The 17,810-nt window shown below is 40.2% G+C and overlaps 2 protein-coding genes across 2 annotated transcripts in view; one reads left to right on the top strand and one right to left on the bottom strand.

Annotated features, from left to right (window-relative positions):
• The window catches only part of LOC107311692 (uncharacterized protein C3orf20 homolog), a 29,967-nt gene extending 17,343 nt beyond the window's left edge, over positions 1 to 12,624 (top strand). The window contains 2 exon segments of the mRNA XM_032443958.2: positions 3,363 to 3,505; positions 8,704 to 12,624. Coding sequence (XP_032299849.2) covers positions 3,363 to 3,505; positions 8,704 to 8,734 — 174 coding nt within the window. The 3' untranslated portion in view covers positions 8,735 to 12,624.
• A 2,762-nt stretch (positions 12,625 to 15,386) lies between these two features.
• Positions 15,387 to 17,810, bottom strand: part of VEZT (vezatin, adherens junctions transmembrane protein) — a 39,094-nt gene continuing 36,670 nt past the window's right edge. The window contains 1 exon segment of the mRNA XM_085515063.1: positions 15,387 to 16,432. Within this exon segment, the coding sequence (XP_085371189.1) occupies positions 15,846 to 16,432 (587 nt within the window). The 3' untranslated portion in view covers positions 15,387 to 15,845.

The following is a 17,810-nucleotide window of genomic DNA, read 5'->3' as shown; positions in this document are numbered from 1 at the left end:
AGGCTATTCGGTGCACTTGAACTTCTCTGGATCCAAGAGTTGAATGAGAGTCTTCTGGGGACACCATTCAAAATTCTTTTTGGCCATTTTCTGCTGCAGACAAACAAAATGACAACATTTTTGCTCATATTTCTCCAGTAAAAGCAATGCATATGAGATGAGCCCAGGATGTGGAATCTTCTGTTTATACACAGAACCGGACTAGAAGCCCAAGCATGGTTTGTACGGCTTTCAGTTTCACAAAAGCTATTCCACAAGGGCCACAATCAGAAATGTACAGGATAATTGGCCTCCAGGCTTCTACTGTTCTTGATCTCTGATTACAAAGGCCAATTTGCTCATTGACTGGCCATTTATTTGTTTGCTTAGTTACAATTAATTATTCAGTTATCTAATTCAAAATTGTTCATCTGTTGAACAATAACAGTCTTTTCATTGCCATCCAACTGAACAAGCAGTTCTCCTGTTGGGCAGACCTGCAGCAAGAGTGCGTAATTTCTTTCATAGTCAAGAGACAACTAACAGAACCTCCCTCCATTCTCACCAGCACACAATCAACTCTCTGGGCCGTTAGTGACACAGAACTTCAGACACCTACTAAACAGACCTCTAGCCCTGAATGAGTTTTCTAGAGCCTTTTGCAGCCCCTCAAGGGAAGCAAGCATTCTCCAATATGAGTTGCCTCCTGCCAGGGTACGGTGGAAGTGGGTCAGATGGATCACATGCTGGAAATGCCAGTTTCTCCCCTTAGGGATTCAGCAGTAGGTGAGGTGATTCCAATCTTGTTGTTTAACCCGTTTGTGAAGACCCAGTGATAGAGCAGCTGCAATATCATGACAAAAATATATCTCATATCACCTGGCAGGTTTCCCTATTTCTTTAGGCTTCCCTAAAGAAGCACAGTTGAGCTGTCCTTTGAAGTCATATTTTCTGGAGCTCTGCTCATCCTTGGGGTGGATTCCTGCTGGTTGATAACCCCTTGGCCACCCCAGCCTGGTGATGCTTACAAGTCATACTTTGTATTTCACAGCTTAAACACCTATTTGCACATGCCACAGCGATGTAAAAGTCTTAAGTCTCCATCAGCACAGATAATCTATAACAAGAAAAGGACAGCTCAACTCCTTGTTGGTACAAAACCAGCCCAAGAAGGGTGGTACTACAAAACTTAATCAGATAACAAAGCCTTCATTAAATGTATTTCAGTTCTGCCAATTACATTTAAATGAACTTCAGTGTGATAATTTTTTCCCCTTGAACATGTGAACGTACATATACAAACAGATTTGTCAAGTGGTTGCTCTAAGGGGCAGTTTGAATCAACAGAATTATTTCCGTAGTATAAATATGGGAAATTTGCTAATCTGCATGAAATGTTCCTAGACAGAAGGAAGAAGGAAATTAACCTCGAGAATGACCGTCGCAGTCAAAAAGTAGGGCAAAGAGAACTTGTGCTCACTTGAAAGACGGCCCCATTTTACTCCATCAGTCAGCTGGAAAGATACAGAAGGGCATGGAAAGGGAAAAGTATGGGATGAACTCCCAAGACCCTACTGTGGATTGTTTAATGTTTGTGCTTAATATTTAAAAGTTCCCATTCTCCAAAAGGTTACAAAGAATCAGGACTTATATATATATATATGCATATGCTTACAAAGCCAAGCTACTGTTGCCAACATAAAACCCATTTTTTATTTTGATTTTTTTAATGTTCTGACATATTACTGCTCTCAAGTTCAGAAATTCATTAGTATTAAAGTTCATCTTTAACCTTTCGCCCTTTTTATGTGGAGGAATTAGCTGGGGAGAAAAAACATTCCTCTTTGCCCTGGCTTGCTTGTCGTGGCTCCCTCAAGAATTTCAGTCCAAGGCCATTTGCCAGAACTACGTTGAGCCCCAAGAGGAGAAAGAACCTCCTCCCACTCCAAAATGCAGCCATCCAAGTTTCTCTCTCAGCTTTCATTAAAAGCTTGAGCTCTATAATGCTCTGGATTTGACTCACACTGGTAGGGCTACACCAAGCTTATATTGTGAGGAGAAGGCACAACCTGATTGCTTGTGGTGGCAGGAATAACAAAATTCCCCCGTGTCTTAACTCCACAGAGACAACCAGGTGAATTGCAATAGGGGCAGCATTCCCCTCGTAGCAATGGGCAGTGCCAGAGGCAGCCTTCTCAGCTCTGCTCTTAGAACAGTTTCAAGGCATTGCATGCTAATGCTTCAGATTTTGCATCTTTGCAAGACATTTATCCACTGCTTCCAACAGCCTCTTCATTTTGTACAATTATGGAACACACCTATCAGAATGTAGCAGTGCTATCTGTAAGCTTTTAAAGCTAACTGTGGGCAACCTGCAGTAGCAAAAGTCTCCTTCCCTGTCTGCTTGTTACAGCTTTCACCTCAACCAGGCTGAAAGGGAGTCAAAGCTCTAAAGAAAGTAACAGAAATAGTGCGTGCCCAACAGATTCTGGTAATGGGAGAATGACAGTGGTTAAACAGCCAAAGAGAGGAGTGTTGGGTGTTGCACTTAGACAGGACCACACAATGCTTGCAGCAGGAGGATCTATATGACAGTGCAATGGTGAGCAGGTATGAAACACACTGCTTAGTCCTTCCAGTTCTGCACTGCTGTGAGTCCAGGTAAAGAGAGCTCTTCATAGGGAGACCAGCTGCTGGGCTGAAAGAAAATTGTTTCAGTTGAGTAAAACATGGCTATTATAAGAATTTTTGCCTATAAAACTGAAAAAACTGATATAAAACACTTGTTTCTCTATTACCCACAAGCAAAAGCAGTGTTCTACATCATATTAAATACTGGTTACATTGGGGAGGAATAAATAACAGCATAAGACAAAAACAATTCAGTGGATCTCTGGTTTTCCTTCTAGTGCATACATCTATTGCATTGACTCAAACACAGAATCACCAAGGTTAGAAAAGACCCCCAAGATTATCCTGAAGTATTCAGAAAGTCCTGACTCTCTGTCCCCCACGCTGAGAGCTACTATAAAATAATCCAGATGCCTCCAGCTGTGGGATACTGAGAACATCCCACAACACAAGCAGCTTTGGATAGAATGTTTGCTTAAATGGTTCTCACTATTGAAAATCCAGTGAAGCCAGTCAGTCTGCAGTCAGTGGGGATTAGCCTCAGTGCTCTGAAAACCTTCTGATTTCCTAAATGCAAGCCAGTGCTTTAGTGAAGAGAGGAAGTAATGGAAGGTGAAAGCTGTAAGCTACAATAAAGCTATAAGTCAGACCTGCTAACAACTTTGCTTGTTTGTTTCTCAACCCGTCATTTTCATTTAGAACAAATGGTTCCTTTTGCCAATTCTACATTGTTTTCTTCTCTTCTTTGGCAGATGTACATTCAAGGAAAGCTACTCTTTGCCAACTATATTTTCAATGGGTACAGCAAGTCAACTAAAGACCTTCAGAAACAAATAGCTAAGACAAGAAATGATTACCGCATGGGTTACAGTCTTCCGGCTGATTTCAGGTTCAGGTATTTACCTTCCATCGCTGTTGTTTTCAATCACTTTGTTCCAAGACCTTTGGCACTTTTCTTCAGCATCTTAAATATAAAGCACTGTGACCAAGAGTAGCAAGTACAGCAGATTCAGCACCAAAGTAATCTGGTGCACTTACAAGTTCTCCATCTCCTATATTCCTTCCTGTGTCATTCAGCAGTTAAGACCGCCTGCCCATAACTGCTGAGCTGCAGAACCACTCTGAGCCAATCCTGACAGCTACTGGAAGAAGGAAATAAGGAAATGGAGGTGAAGGTCCCAGGCACATCCTTCATTTCTTTTGTAACACATCTGACAGACCTCGTTGTTTTAAGGGCTTTTGTATCTACTTCTTGGCGCTACCCATAAAGATTAAATTGCTATTAAAAGACTGACTAATTACTTTAGTCAGATATCTAACAGCACTGAGCTTCATGGTTTAAGTAATAGTTGAATGGAAGCTTTAGAGGCACAACCCGGACAAACAGCAGCTGAGGGTTAAATATTTCACACCTGCATATTGAGCACAATGGCCACGGAGGAGCACTGCCAGTAGTTAAAGCACGTGCTGCAGCAGTTAGCTCTATTGCAGAACAGTTCCCAAAGAATAAATGAAAATGGGGCAGAAAAGGGAAATAACAGCAACTCCTGCAATGCATTTATTGCAGAGCTTTTGAGAGCCCTATCATTATTTACAGTTTGGTGGTGCTCCAAACAAGTAATCAGGCCCGAACTTTAGAGAGCCTGGTATGAGTGCAAAGGCCCCCACATTCCACCACTCATTTAACCAGCACATCTTACTGGGTGTGACGCTGATGAGCAGCACTGTTAATAACTGATAAGCAGTTGACAGCAATGTACGCTCCTCTGAATGGCTGGGAAGGCTGCAATGGTGCATGTGATTCCACATGCAGATTCTTGTCTATGTTTCCCACTGTGGCACCTTCCTGAAATGCAGCTTTCCAAGCGAGTTCACGCAGTCACACAGACAGGCGTTTGTGTAACCTACAGCTGAGTGTAACTGATGTCACAGGTTGTCACGGAGCCAGCACAGTTACTCCGTGTGCGTTTCTGCTCCTTGCTACCACAGCACCGTGACAAGAAATCCCCAGATGCCACCACTGGGACATTCCACAAGGGTCCTTTATGCACAGGCTTCAAGGACATGAGCAGGTGCAAATGGAGGCACAAAAAACAGTCTAAATGAAGGAGAAGGTGACAAAGAGTCAGAGAAAGCCAAGGCTAAGTGACATAGCTGTTTCCATACACTGTACTATATTGGCGGTGCTAAAGAGGTAATTAATTTCACCCTTCACTAAGTGCCTAATTAAAGACAAAACAGGTTCTCCAAGAGTGGATGCTTATGGTATTTTCCCTCTTGTCAGCCAATATACTGACTTCAGAAATTGCCAGATACTCAGCATATAGGTAGGTGCATGTGCACTTTCTATTCAACTACTTACTTGATTTCAATGCCTCACACTCATCCTTCCTCTATACCATGCCATGAAAACAATCATATTGAGAATAGGACAGCATACCAAGGACGCTCTTGCACTGCTAAATGGGGATTAGCATTAGTGAAATACTGAAGATTCTGCTGCTCATTGGGAGGGTAAGCAGAGCTGTATCATTTCTCTACCTGTTCACAGACTTATTTCTTGCTGGACAGCATTTTCTTCTTTGTGAAATAGTTGCGCTTACTGGAAGTAAGCAAACAGATCCTGATCTGTAGAGGAGACCAGGTCACCTGAAACAATACAAATATTTCCAGTATGAAGCAGCACAGAAAAAGGATGAGAAGAACAGGTTTTAATGAGCGAAAGGAGAAACAGAGGTACAGCTGATACAAAAAGGTACACAGTATAACACAAGTGTCTAATAAATTAGCAGAGAACTGGAGAACAGGGAGAAAGTTCCAGATGGTTGAAGAAAGAGGCATAGTCAAAAAAAGATACAATCTTAAGTCTTCATAGATATATATACATTCGTGGCAGTATAGGAAACGTACAGTTCTTACATAGAAAATATTGACTATCTGAAGTGGTCATATCAATTCCTGAAGAGTATTTGCATATGGTACAATTATGAAGAACACACAGAGGCAATTTAGCATTTGAAAAATCTCCAAGTAAAGAAAAACACTGTGGATTCCTCTTGGTAGGCAGCTCCTTCTAACAGCAGCAATTGGATCTGTTCAGTATTACGTGTGAAAACAAACAAACAAAGCAGGAAACAGCAAAGAATAAGCAAGGCCTTTTGTACTACAAAAAAACATCAGCCACCAATTAAGCATCAGTATTAAATATGTAAGAATAGATAGTCCTGCCTCACTAAGCATCCCCTTACCTTTCAAAATGAAACCACTTCCCTTCTTCCCTGATCATCTCTACAAATTCCTTCCTGGGGACATGAATTAGGTGACGGTGAGTCATACTAATAGGAACAGTGGTCAACAATGGAAGAGCAGGTACAGGGAAGACTTGCAGGAATAGATGTGCAGCACAGCTCCTGACACCAGGAGAACCTATACAGCATTTGTTCTGTTCATAAACCACACAGTTGAAGGTGCTGGAAGGGATCTCAAGAGATCCTTAAGTCCAACCCCATTGCTAAAGCAGGTTCCCTACAGCAGGCCGCACAGGTAGGTGTGCAGGCTGGTCTGGAATATCTCCATAGAAGGAGACTCCACCACTGGTCTTCTGTTATTCTATTCCTAAAGCCCAATGTACAGAGTCACTTATGTAATGCTAAAAGGGGTTTTTGGTAATAATTACTGCATGGGTGCACAGCATAATGGTCTCTGAAAAATTATGGGAAGGTGCAGCCAGAAGCATAGGACACCCAGAAAAACATTCTTTCCTCAGTCAGCACTTACGCAGATAGGAGTAACCAGTGCTCATTACTAAAGTGCTTGTACTAACGAGCCAGCAAAATGCACTGCAGAAATTAACTACAGCCAAGATTGTTTAAAATGAATTTCATCTTCAGGATGAAAGTGAAATAATAAAGAAACTTCTGCATAAGAGACTGAACAACAGTGCTGATACAGCATTTACACAGCCCTGTAAAAGCATTCCCCCTTCCATTCAATCATTACTAATTGAAGGATAGCTAAACAATACTCTCAACACCTAGAGAGCTGTCAGGGATATGAGATAAGGAGAAAGGGTCACACGTGTAATAGTGAAGCAGACTTTTATTACAGACCCTGAAGAAATAATAGAAACAAAACAATATTTTCAAAATGATCAACATTACAATTGAGAAGATGCTTTCTGAAAGTGGGGAAGGACCTTGGGTCCTGTTTCATATCCTTGGGGAAAAAAGGAAGGATGTAAAATGGGAAAGCAAGAAAAAGAGAAAGGTGAGAACTGGGGGGAATTTCAGTCAAGCAACCCTGTCACAATGGAAGGGCAGAAGCCCAGGAATACAAGTGGGTCATGTCCTGCTCTACAGGCATCTGACCCAGGACTTTAGTTCTCAGAGCCTTAAGGCGGACAGCCCCTAGGCTTCACACCTGCCTTAAGGCACTGCTTATCGAAACCTGCTTGAGACCAATCTCAACAACACTGAGCTTAAAGCAGTGCCAACAGCTGGCAGGCTGGGTGCAGAAGAGGCTCCCAGTGGAGACAAACCAGACAGGTTTTCAGTGCTGCCTAAGGAAGGTGACTGACATGATACTGAGCTTTAAAGAAAAAAAATACGGAGATAGATTTACGTACAGCTTGATACAACAGCACAACAGGCATCTTTCTGTGGCAATGGAATGTAGCTAAAACACAGCTCTTTTTTAGAAGCTACTGAAGACTACCGGTCTGGTGAGCACGTCCTGTCTCTGCACTGAAGAGGAATCATAGATCCTTCCCAGTGTCTGAACTTCAGAACGTATCATGTGTGATTTCCCTCTGTAGCCCTGCCAAGAGTCTCTTGCTGTAGTTTGTTCTCTTAAACATTTCCTCTTATAGTTTAGCTTTCATTTATTAACCAATTAAAAAGCAGCGTATCAAGATTCTTTCTTTTCCTTTGGCTTTCTTGGAAACCTAGGGTGCCCTTAGGCCTTATTTTGGGAAATGCTAAGACTTAGGCAGGAAATGCTGAGGAAGGTGTATTGTTTAGAGGCTTAAGACAGGGCAGATGGGCATACAGGCACTCACAGCAGCTCAGGTACAAAGCTTTGATAAGAGAAATCTTGGTTTTTCTAACTAATGGTGTAAAAGCAAGGTGTATTTTAGGTAACTCCACGCAGCCTACTTAGTAGAAATTACTCTTCCATTGGATAAACAAGAATGAAGCTTTTCTTCTGAGTAACTTGAAAGTTTGATAACAGAAAAATACGACTTCTTTGCTAGATGAGACTTCCAGCGTGATACCAGGCAATATACATGTACTATATGAAGCGTGTATGTGTACATATACGTATCTAAACCACTTCAGAAACAATCCATTAACGCTGCTCAATAAAAATTCAGAACAGTTTGATCCGGAGGAGATTCAGTAGCACTTGTGCTCTGAACACATACGGGAAGTGGGAAAGGTTTAAACACAACTGCTTAGATTGATTAGATTAGAGTTTCTAGAGCTCCGGACAGGCAGATAAACAACTTAGTGCATTATAGAATAGTAGCTAAGGTGGGAAAATGGAAAACAAAACCGAATGCCATTGGTTTGCATGGCCTATGAAGAGGAAAGCTGAGAAAGGAAAATTTGACTGGGATTGCATGCTACATGGATGTTGAAATAGAACAAGAAAGAGACAATAAGCCTCAAATGCTTTTGAAGCTTCTTGCTCCTAAACAGGTTTCACTGAGTGCCACTGCATGATGTATGCAGATCTACACAACTTTCGCAGGCCTCGAGCACACAGGTGCACGCAGACTGTGAGCATTCACTTGGGAATACTAAACACGATGCCATACCAAGCAGCACAGAAAACGTCAGCGTGAACTTGTTTAAATTTGACCACCTGTAACTTCGGATGAAAGATCTTGGGGACAATTAACAGACTTCTGGCTTTTATCCAGTATTACATTGAAAGCTTTCTATTATTATTTTTAGAAACACACATCAAATGTTATAAACAATCCTAATTTATGGTGCTTCTATTGAGATCAAATGCATGACTGTTAATAAAAACTACTGAGGAATTATATTAAGCACTAACTTTTTTTTTCTTCTCTTTTTATTTATCTAGGAATGGATGCCTTTTTAATAGCACAAACTAACGGAAAGTATTGGTCACTCTCTATTTGGAAATCTGAGATTATTTTCATTTCTTATCTGTGCAGCTGGAGAAGGTCAGGAAGCAGTCTTTAAATATTAAGATTTGTGCACAGATCAAGTCAACTAATGACAGTTATTTTGGGACCAAGTACTAAAATCACAATTATTTCCAAAGCACAACCTGGTGTTTTTCAGCAAGGCAGAATTACATACAAAAGCCTCTCAGTGTATATTGACTTTGCTATATATCATTATTTCTGTTTTGACTGTAGTACTCCCCATTAGGGTGTCCATATTCTGTTTCAGTTCTCAAGTCAGCTGGGAAAGTCAGCATGCACTGCTAGATCTAGTCATAATCATAGAATCATAGAATGGCCTGGGTTGAAAAGGACCACAATGATCATCCAGTTCCAACCCCCCTGCACTGTGCAGGGTCACCAACCACCAGACCAGGCTGCCCAGAGCCACATCCAGCCTGGCCTTGAATGCCTGCAGGGATGGGGCATCCACAGCCTCCTTGGGCAACCTGTGCCAGTGCATCATCACCCTCTGTGAAAAATCTCATCCTAATATCTAAGCTAAACCTCCCCTGTCTCAGTTTAAAACTATTCCCCTTGTCCTATCACCATCCACCCTTGTAAACAGCTGTTCCCCCTCCTGTTTATATGCTCCCTTCAAATACTGGAAGGCTGCAATGAGGTGTCCCAGAGCCTTCTCTTCTCCAAGCTAAACAAGCCCAGTTCCATCAACCTTTCCTCACAGGACAGATGCTCCAGCCCTATGATCACTGTAGTTGCCCTCCTCTGGACATTCCAATGCTGAAGAAACAGAAGAATCAAGCTGATTTTTTTTTTTTTCTCAATCAACAGAAAATACGGAGATGAAATAACACAAGGAGTTGAGTTTTTCCCACCTCAGTACAGACACTAATGATGTAATCTGCGGCATGTAAACATTGATTTAAATTTGGTCTACGGCATTTCTCCTCATTGCCAAGGCATGTATTCCTTCCAACTCCCCTGACATGCTACTGGTGCACTTTCAACCACACAGTGAATTAACTGAGGGATCCAGCCATACTAAAAGCTAAAGCTGCAATACATTTTCAGCCAGGCTGGGCTCCTACATATCTGAGTGGTGGCAAAAGCCAGACTAACGGAGGCACTGAGATCACAGCCATGGCAAGGCCACGGCAGCCGGGACCTAGATTGGTTTAAACCACTACAGAACAGCATCCCCTAAGGCAGACTGTGTGTGAAGCCTTTAACATTTAAATCTGAGCAGGTACAAAGGTCAAAATATGCTGATGGTAAAAGTATTCATATTTTGGTCCAATTCAACCCTTTTAAAATAAGCCACTTTGTAAAGGAGGAACAAGCCTTTTTCTTCTGCTAAATTATAGTCACTGCTCCAAAATCCTGTAGTAATTTCATGAAGTGTGAAATGGGCTCACAGAGCGTGTAAGCTGCTGGATCAAATTTTAATCCTACAAACCTGCCAATGACTTAAGAGCTGGCAGTGTGACAGGTGAGGGAGACGATCTGAAACAGTTACATACTGGGTAGCTATAGCTCAAACTGCATTGTTTTATCGGTGCACAAAGAAAAAAATACATGGAAGGTATATTTTACCCTACATATGTCAAGCCTTATCACCACAGTTCTGATACCATTGCCACCTACCTGGTCACTGCACAAAATTTCCAAGTCAAATAAATCAAGTTAGATATTTTTTTGGTATTTAGAATTCGAGGTGGTAGAATAAAAGCATACAGATTAACAAATTAAATACAATGAGAATACGAATAAAGCACACCTGCCAGCAGTTTGCAAATGAGTCGGAAACCTTCAGTTTGATCTCTGATATCCACATATTCTCTGTCACATTTTTGTGATAATGTATTTTGTGATACGCGCCCACTCATCAGAGATCAGAATAGCTCTGACAAAAAATCAAGCTGAGATTTAAACAAGTGTTGTTTGGCATCTTTAGTTTGTGTCAGACCAGGTGGCAGCTGTTGGAAGATCAGTTTGATTTAACAACTCTTTGTTTTGTTAGCAAAGAAAAACACTGTCCAACCAAATCCTGCTGAGAATGAATAAATATTTCTCCTCCATCAGACCAAATATTTTCATTTTTCATCGTAGTATCTGGGGTTAAGAGATCTGAAAAGATTTTGTTCCTAGATGGACTCAGAAATACTTTAATGGTTCTGTGTTTTATGGGAGGTGATTTTAACTCCATACTCAGCACTGCTGAGGTTACATCTGGAGTATTGTAGCATACTTTGGCCATTATAGATCAAAGGGCAGGACAGATTTCTAAGGAAAGCAATCAAAATGTGGAAAATACAACCCTCTGTGGATGCGCCAACAGAAGTGGGCTCACTCAGTTGAAAAACTAACAAACAAACAAACATAATATTGACAAATCTTCTAGCTTGTAGACAACTAAAAGATGAGCACATCATGGCATTGGAACTAGTAATAATCAACCAAATGTGAGACTGAACAAGTTCATTCAATCACTTGGAAGAAAATTCCACTGTGAGCTGTTAAGCTGACAGCTACCTCCACTGGCTCAAGAACCGCCTGAGACACAAATGGCTGGGAAGCAGCTCATCACAACATAAGCTCCCTTTTTCCTACCCTTCTCACAGCATCTGCTATTAGTCCCTGCCATGGATGAGATATGAGAGTAGTTCAACCCTCTGCACTGACCAAGTGCCTTTCTCATACCCTCTCATTCCCTTTTTTTTCTTTTTCCAGATAAGACACTACAAAAAAACCTTTTGTCTTATGAAAATAATTCTTAATTCTAAAGAGTAATTAACCATGGGAACAAGCCACTTGCAGAGCAGCCCTTCACTAAACACTTTAAAAGAAGGCCAGCTTAGTATACTTGAGCCCTTGTTCCTGTTTGAAAAAGGAAGGCAGACAACAAGATTACAGCGTTCACTGTAGGCCGCCAACTCTACACAGTCCACCATTTATACTTATTTCTAAAGCTAGCAGAGACATTAGTAAGACAATTGCAAATTCTGCTGCTCAGATGCACATAATATTTCCAGTGCTGTAAACATAAATGCACTCAGGGCAAAGTCTGAAATATCGTTAAGAATGGCCACCCTTCCAAATGTCATCTTGAGGGTATCTAACAAAATACAAGGCTCAGTGATATCTAGGAACCCTCTGTCAGGAGTAGAACTACCTTGTTAGTACAACCAGACCTCTCAAGTTTGCCAGTCTTGCTTACAACTGACTCAGGCATGCTCCACTCCATCTGAAAGAGTCTGTTTTGTCTGTAATTCTCGATATATGCTTCCATTACATCAATGTTACATTTAGGTCACCAAGATATACACTAAAAAAAAAAGAGCCACTAATGTCTTTATTATAGTTCTTTGTCCCTATTTAGGTATCTTTAACCATAAAGTTATGCTACATAAAAGATGTAGCGGTAGATTGAAATCCAACCTAAGAAGCAAATACCATCTTTGGAATGACTTCCAGGTAGATAGGAAGAAATTATTGAATTCAATGTCATTGCTTGTTTCTTTACAACTTCACAAAGCTCCTAACTGGGAATGGAATACACAGTTATCATTAGCTCTGTTCTTCACAGAGAATTTTGGCTGTGATATCCTTTGGCTTGCTTCATTATTTCGTGTAGATTTCCTGATTAACTTATTTAAAGAAGTTACAAAGCGCTAAGAAATAAATGTTCTGTTTTTACTAAAGTCCCTACCTACGCTCATGAGCCAAAGAACACGGAACAGCACTTAGACCTTGACACGCTCAATATATTAACACAACAATTTAGCTCTAATATACGGTTCAGTGTGTCTACACGTTATTTTAAATGCAGCAATAAAAAAATATTACAAAAAAAACCCAAACCAAATCTGTCAGGTTCTTAAAGGAATCTACAGCATTTACACATAGTCCTGTCAGACGACATTACCACGAGGAACTCTTGATCACAACAGACTATATGCAGGCAGAACCTAGTTATGAAATAAAAGGAAGCCATGTTTTGTAAGCTGTAGACTGTCTGCCAAATTTTTTATGCAGGGAGTATATTCAATAAAATAAAATAAATGACCTGATGGCAGTTACATATAATGTGATTAGGGGGAGAGAAAGCAAGTGAGCACAGACGTTCATTTATACAACTCCTAAGACTGCACTAAAACCATACAAATCAATTAATTTTCTTGCAGAAAATATATCTGTTCAAGTAGATTCAGAGTTTGCTCCAAAAGGTCATACTTTCATCACGCTCATCTCTAACATCGAAGTGTAATTTCACAGTACATAGTCTCTGCCAATAACATAAATGTGAACAATCCTGAGCCTCATGCAAGTAACACAGTATATGCTGATACAGCTGTTTGGAGGTCAATGCTGTAAATTGCATCATTGGAATAAGCAATGCAAAAGTAAACTCCAAAAAGGATGGGTTTTTTTGGACCATGTTAAGTAAGTAGGCTGATTAATAACATAGGCACAAAAACTTGTGTTGAACCCATCTGATGGGTGAAAGAGAACAACTAATGGTAGATGGGGTTTCTTAGGCCAGTTTCATCACCGGGACCAGCATATTATAAATGAGCTGGCAAGTTCTGTTTTCCTTCTTTTACTAAGGACTGCAGAAAAGGAATGAAGAACTAGGAACTCTTACAGATGTAAAATCTGAAATCTATTTCGGTAGCATTGCAAAGAACTCATGTGACTACTGATTTCAACCAAAACTTTGAAAAGAGTTATAATTCATATTCTAAATTCGATTATTTTTCCACGGTGGTATTGCAGCCAACTAAACTGTGAACTAAGTTTAGGTGGAAAAAGTATCAGTTTGGGGATACACAATACCAGATAATAAGGTATAGGTGACTTTGTGGAAAAGCATTAATGGAACATACAGTTAGGCAGTCAGAACAGTTAGCTAGGAACAAAAACACCTGGGCACTTAGTGAAGGATCAAGGATCTCAAGTCAAGGATGAGGAAGACTTATGTTTCAGAAGCATGGACACTGCTTCAAACACTGCTTATCCAAAGTAGTTGTTCTAGACTCAATTGCTTACCACAGAAAAAATAAAATAGTCTTTCATCATCTTACTCTAACTTTTATGGGCCTAGGGAAGAATGAATCCTACCACTTAGAGGAGACTTAGCTTCTGGATGTAGTTTGAGAAGCATCTTTCCTAGTCCCACTCAACTTCCAGTCACCCACCCACTCAGCTTTCAGTCGCACATAATGAGGGGTACAAAATCCAGTGTTACTGGTTAGCGAAGTACGTCAAAACATTCTTTTACCCAAATCTGTCTGTAAGGGAGAAGACAGACATTATATTGCGAAAGAATAGCTTAAATCACATACAACTTTCTCTATAAATTGCTATTCAACTCTATAGGAACTGTGGAAAAAAAAGGGTTCATACTTGCAGCATTCACACAAAATTACTAACAGATGGAGAGTGAGGCTGAAAGTAAGAACATTTTCGGACATATATCAAGAGTCCTGTCCTGACCTGCTGACTTTCTTTAGTTTCCTCACTTCTCAAGACAGCACCCTAGGAAAGATACTGCTGTGAACCACTTGTATCTCCATACACTCTATTCTAAAAAATCAGCAAGCCTTAAGAGACAGCTGATAAGTAACTGCTGAGGCATTCTGTGACTGCAGGTTTATCCACATCCACACTAAGAAGCAGATCTCTCACCATCAGAGACACGAGTCCTTCGCCTCATTTTGCATTTGAGAGCATAAGGAAAGGCAGGAAAACCATTAACCAGATTCTAGGTGAGGTGATCACTGCCATATCAGTTTGCTGCTTTCCCTCACACCACTGCAGAGAAAAACAACATAAGTAACCTCAAATAGAATCACCAAGGTTGGAAAAGATGTCTGAGAACATCCAACTCCGACCATCCACCTACTACCAATACTTTCCCACTAAGCCATATCCCTTTAGCACAACATCTAAACAGACTTAGTGTGTTTAGATGTCAGCAAAGTTACAAGGCAGACCTTAGAAAACAGATAATTCTTGCTCTCTCGTGGATCTTAATCACACATTATAGTTGTGATCTAGGAGAAAAATGAAAGAGTATAAGGGAAAAGCAAATACATCATTTAAGCAAAACACTGTGTAAGTTGTCAGGTAATTTTGCTCTAAGAAAATTACTTCTGGACAAACAATAATATACAAATCAAACATTATATTAAGGCCCAATTTATAAAAGGTTAACAAAGGATTAATAGCTATTTTTTTTAATGTAGCTATTTAATTCTCATCCATTATCAATCCAACGAATAGCTTCTACTTGTCTATAATACTTAATACCGATGAGCTCAAAACCCTCCCTAACGCATACTGCGCATTTTTCTAACATGAATTACAACATTTATGAATCATTTATTAACCTTTCATAAAATTCTGTATAAACCTTAACATGAAGTACGACCAACTTCACGCACTTCAGCCTCATGCCCCAGGACACATAAAATAAAAGACCTTTCAAGTTTTTACTTGAAAACTCCACGTTTTAGCCAGGAGCATCACTAGCCACAGATTCACCAATGCCTACGGAGGCTCGGCCAACTCACAGCGGACATGAGAAGTGGTGGAGGAAGATCATGGGGAACAGTTTGGGTTCTTCCAAAACAAATGCCGTTTTTTTATTGGAACTAACGTTTGATACCAAAACAACAAAATCAGAAAGCAGAAGACAGTCTGTTGTAATTCAGTACAGTGTTTTCCATTCTTTTTAGAAAAACAATAACAACACTTCATCATATAAATAAACAAACCAGAAAACACAAAGGTAATCTCCAAAACTCATCGCTAAGATCTTAAAAAGGCAACAGCCAACTGCTCAGTGCTTGCAGCTTGAAGTTGTCTTACCTGCAAATTTTCCACATACTCAGAAGTCCCATTTAGTGTCTCAGATTTAGTGAACAAGACGTATTACATTTAGGTCTCCTGATTATTATTATTTTTTCCATTCAGCATTTTTAACTTTAAAGCCCCACGTCAGTTTTGTTGTGGGTTTGGTTTTTTTTTTTTTCCTACCAAATTGTCTGTTGATGGTTTTTAAAAGTTCAGATCAGACTTGTACTTTTCCTTCTCTCTCAGAGCCACTACCTTCATCCTCAAAATCTTCCATCAGGTCTTTATGTTCTTGCCCCTTCCCGTCCTCCTTCTCCTCCTCTTCATCCTCATCATCATCTCCAAAAGTCTGTTCCTGCATTGTAGTAAAAGAGAAAGACCTGGCAGCAGCTTGTGCAGCCAGACCAGATGTGAAGTTAAAATCCGTTGATATGTGAAGCTGAGCCAGCCTATGCTTTATCTTCGAATGCAATGCATCCAAGGAAGGAGGCTGTGAAACTTCTACTCCATCCGCATCACTTGGCTGGAGATCTTCAGCTTCCCCTTCACGGCACACTATTTCTTCAGCCTCTGTAGAAATACCTTCTTCAGTGGGACTGTCTTTGTTTCTCTCCATCTCAGGATCTTCATACAAATATTCTGTCCTGCTTTTACCAGCAGCATTCACTTCTGAATTAGAGCCGCTTTCTTCAGATTTATCACAACTTTGGCTGCAGTCCTGATTTTCTGTATTTGAATTCATGTGTGATTCCAAATTATTTTGGAGCTTCAGTGACTCTACAGGAGACAAGGGTTTCACTGCAGCTTAAAAAGGGGAAAAAATGAATTGATAACTGAAAGCAAGCTGCTATGTATAAATAATATTTGTGTCTGAAAAGATGCAAGGTTGGAAGTGTCAAAATGGATTAAAAACAGAACCAAACAAAACAGTAACAATGACAACCAACAACAACAATTAAAAAAAAACCCACACAAATCAAAGAAAACTTAAAACAGACTGGTGCTTTCTAAGCACAGCTGAAATGAAATGTGATAACTGCTTGTTAGAACTAAGCCTTAAAATGCTTGATAGAAAAAGATGGCACAAAACTGATGTTTAACAATGGCATCAAACGTGGATGATGCATTCCGTGATCAAGTTAAAAGCAGGTAAAACTTCTGCACTGGATACAGAATTGAACTGTCTTCATTTTAGACAACAGTTTACCTAACCCAATAAAGACAGCTGGTACAGAACAAAAGTCCTTATATGCAGTATCTGATCTCACATCACGACATACAAACACAACACGTATTCATACAGCCAGGTAAGATGTCCTCACAAATTAAGTGTGGTTTAATTTAGCCTCTCTTGAAGTTAGTAGCAGCAGCGAGTCCCATTGCCAGCAACGGGATGCTTGCCAGGAAGTCTCTCCTCCCAGTGTTAAGGGTTAGTATAACTTGGTACAATCACTTCTTGAAGAACAGATGTCTTTCTTTTTAAGAAAACGATACAATGTCCATTTCCAAGTAACAGATTCCCTAAACTGCAGTAGCTCCATTAGAGTAGCAGCACGAACATAAATGAGCGGCAACAGCAGATTCCCAAGTAGCATTTCCCTTTCTAATTCCATTCTGACTTTACCCCTGTAAGCAGAGATGAAAATAACTCTGGGAAATAAGGAAACTTTTCATGGGAAACAAAATGTACGGTATCAGGATTTTTCCATTGCATCCTACTGCAGTCACATTTATTTTAGCTAGTTGAAGTTAGGCGTATCACTACAGTTGTCACATGGATAATTATTTTCAATAGCACAAAAAGACTATAGATTAGAATTGGTATTATTTTGTTTTTAAAACTCATATACTGAAGGAGCACTGCACCAGACTCATTTCAATTACTGAGCAGCTGATTTCGTGATGTGTTCTTTGGGCATATCAACGTGCTGGGAACTAACCTCTTCGATGTAGAAACCAGCCCCTCCCATTAGTGAAACAAAAACCTTAATAAATGGCTTGCTAGGTGCCTTGATTAAAGCCTCAGCATCTCTCAAGGGTATTCTTTTTCTTTCCCAAAACTAATTAGTTTTAGAGCCAAAAGGAGACAATATCAATTATTTTCATAAACCATCCTCATATATTCAACTTCTGTACTGTTTAGGAGGAATCTGTGATAAGTCTCAAGCAGATGAAGGAAACG

Source organism: Coturnix japonica, chromosome 1 (assembly GCF_054131305.1).
Source record: "Coturnix japonica strain WE chromosome 1, WE-NBRP24, whole genome shotgun sequence".
Lineage (NCBI taxonomy): Eukaryota > Metazoa > Chordata > Aves > Galliformes > Phasianidae > Coturnix > Coturnix japonica.
Note: the sequence above shows the minus strand (reverse complement) of the source record. Positions and strands in the feature narration are given on the sequence as shown.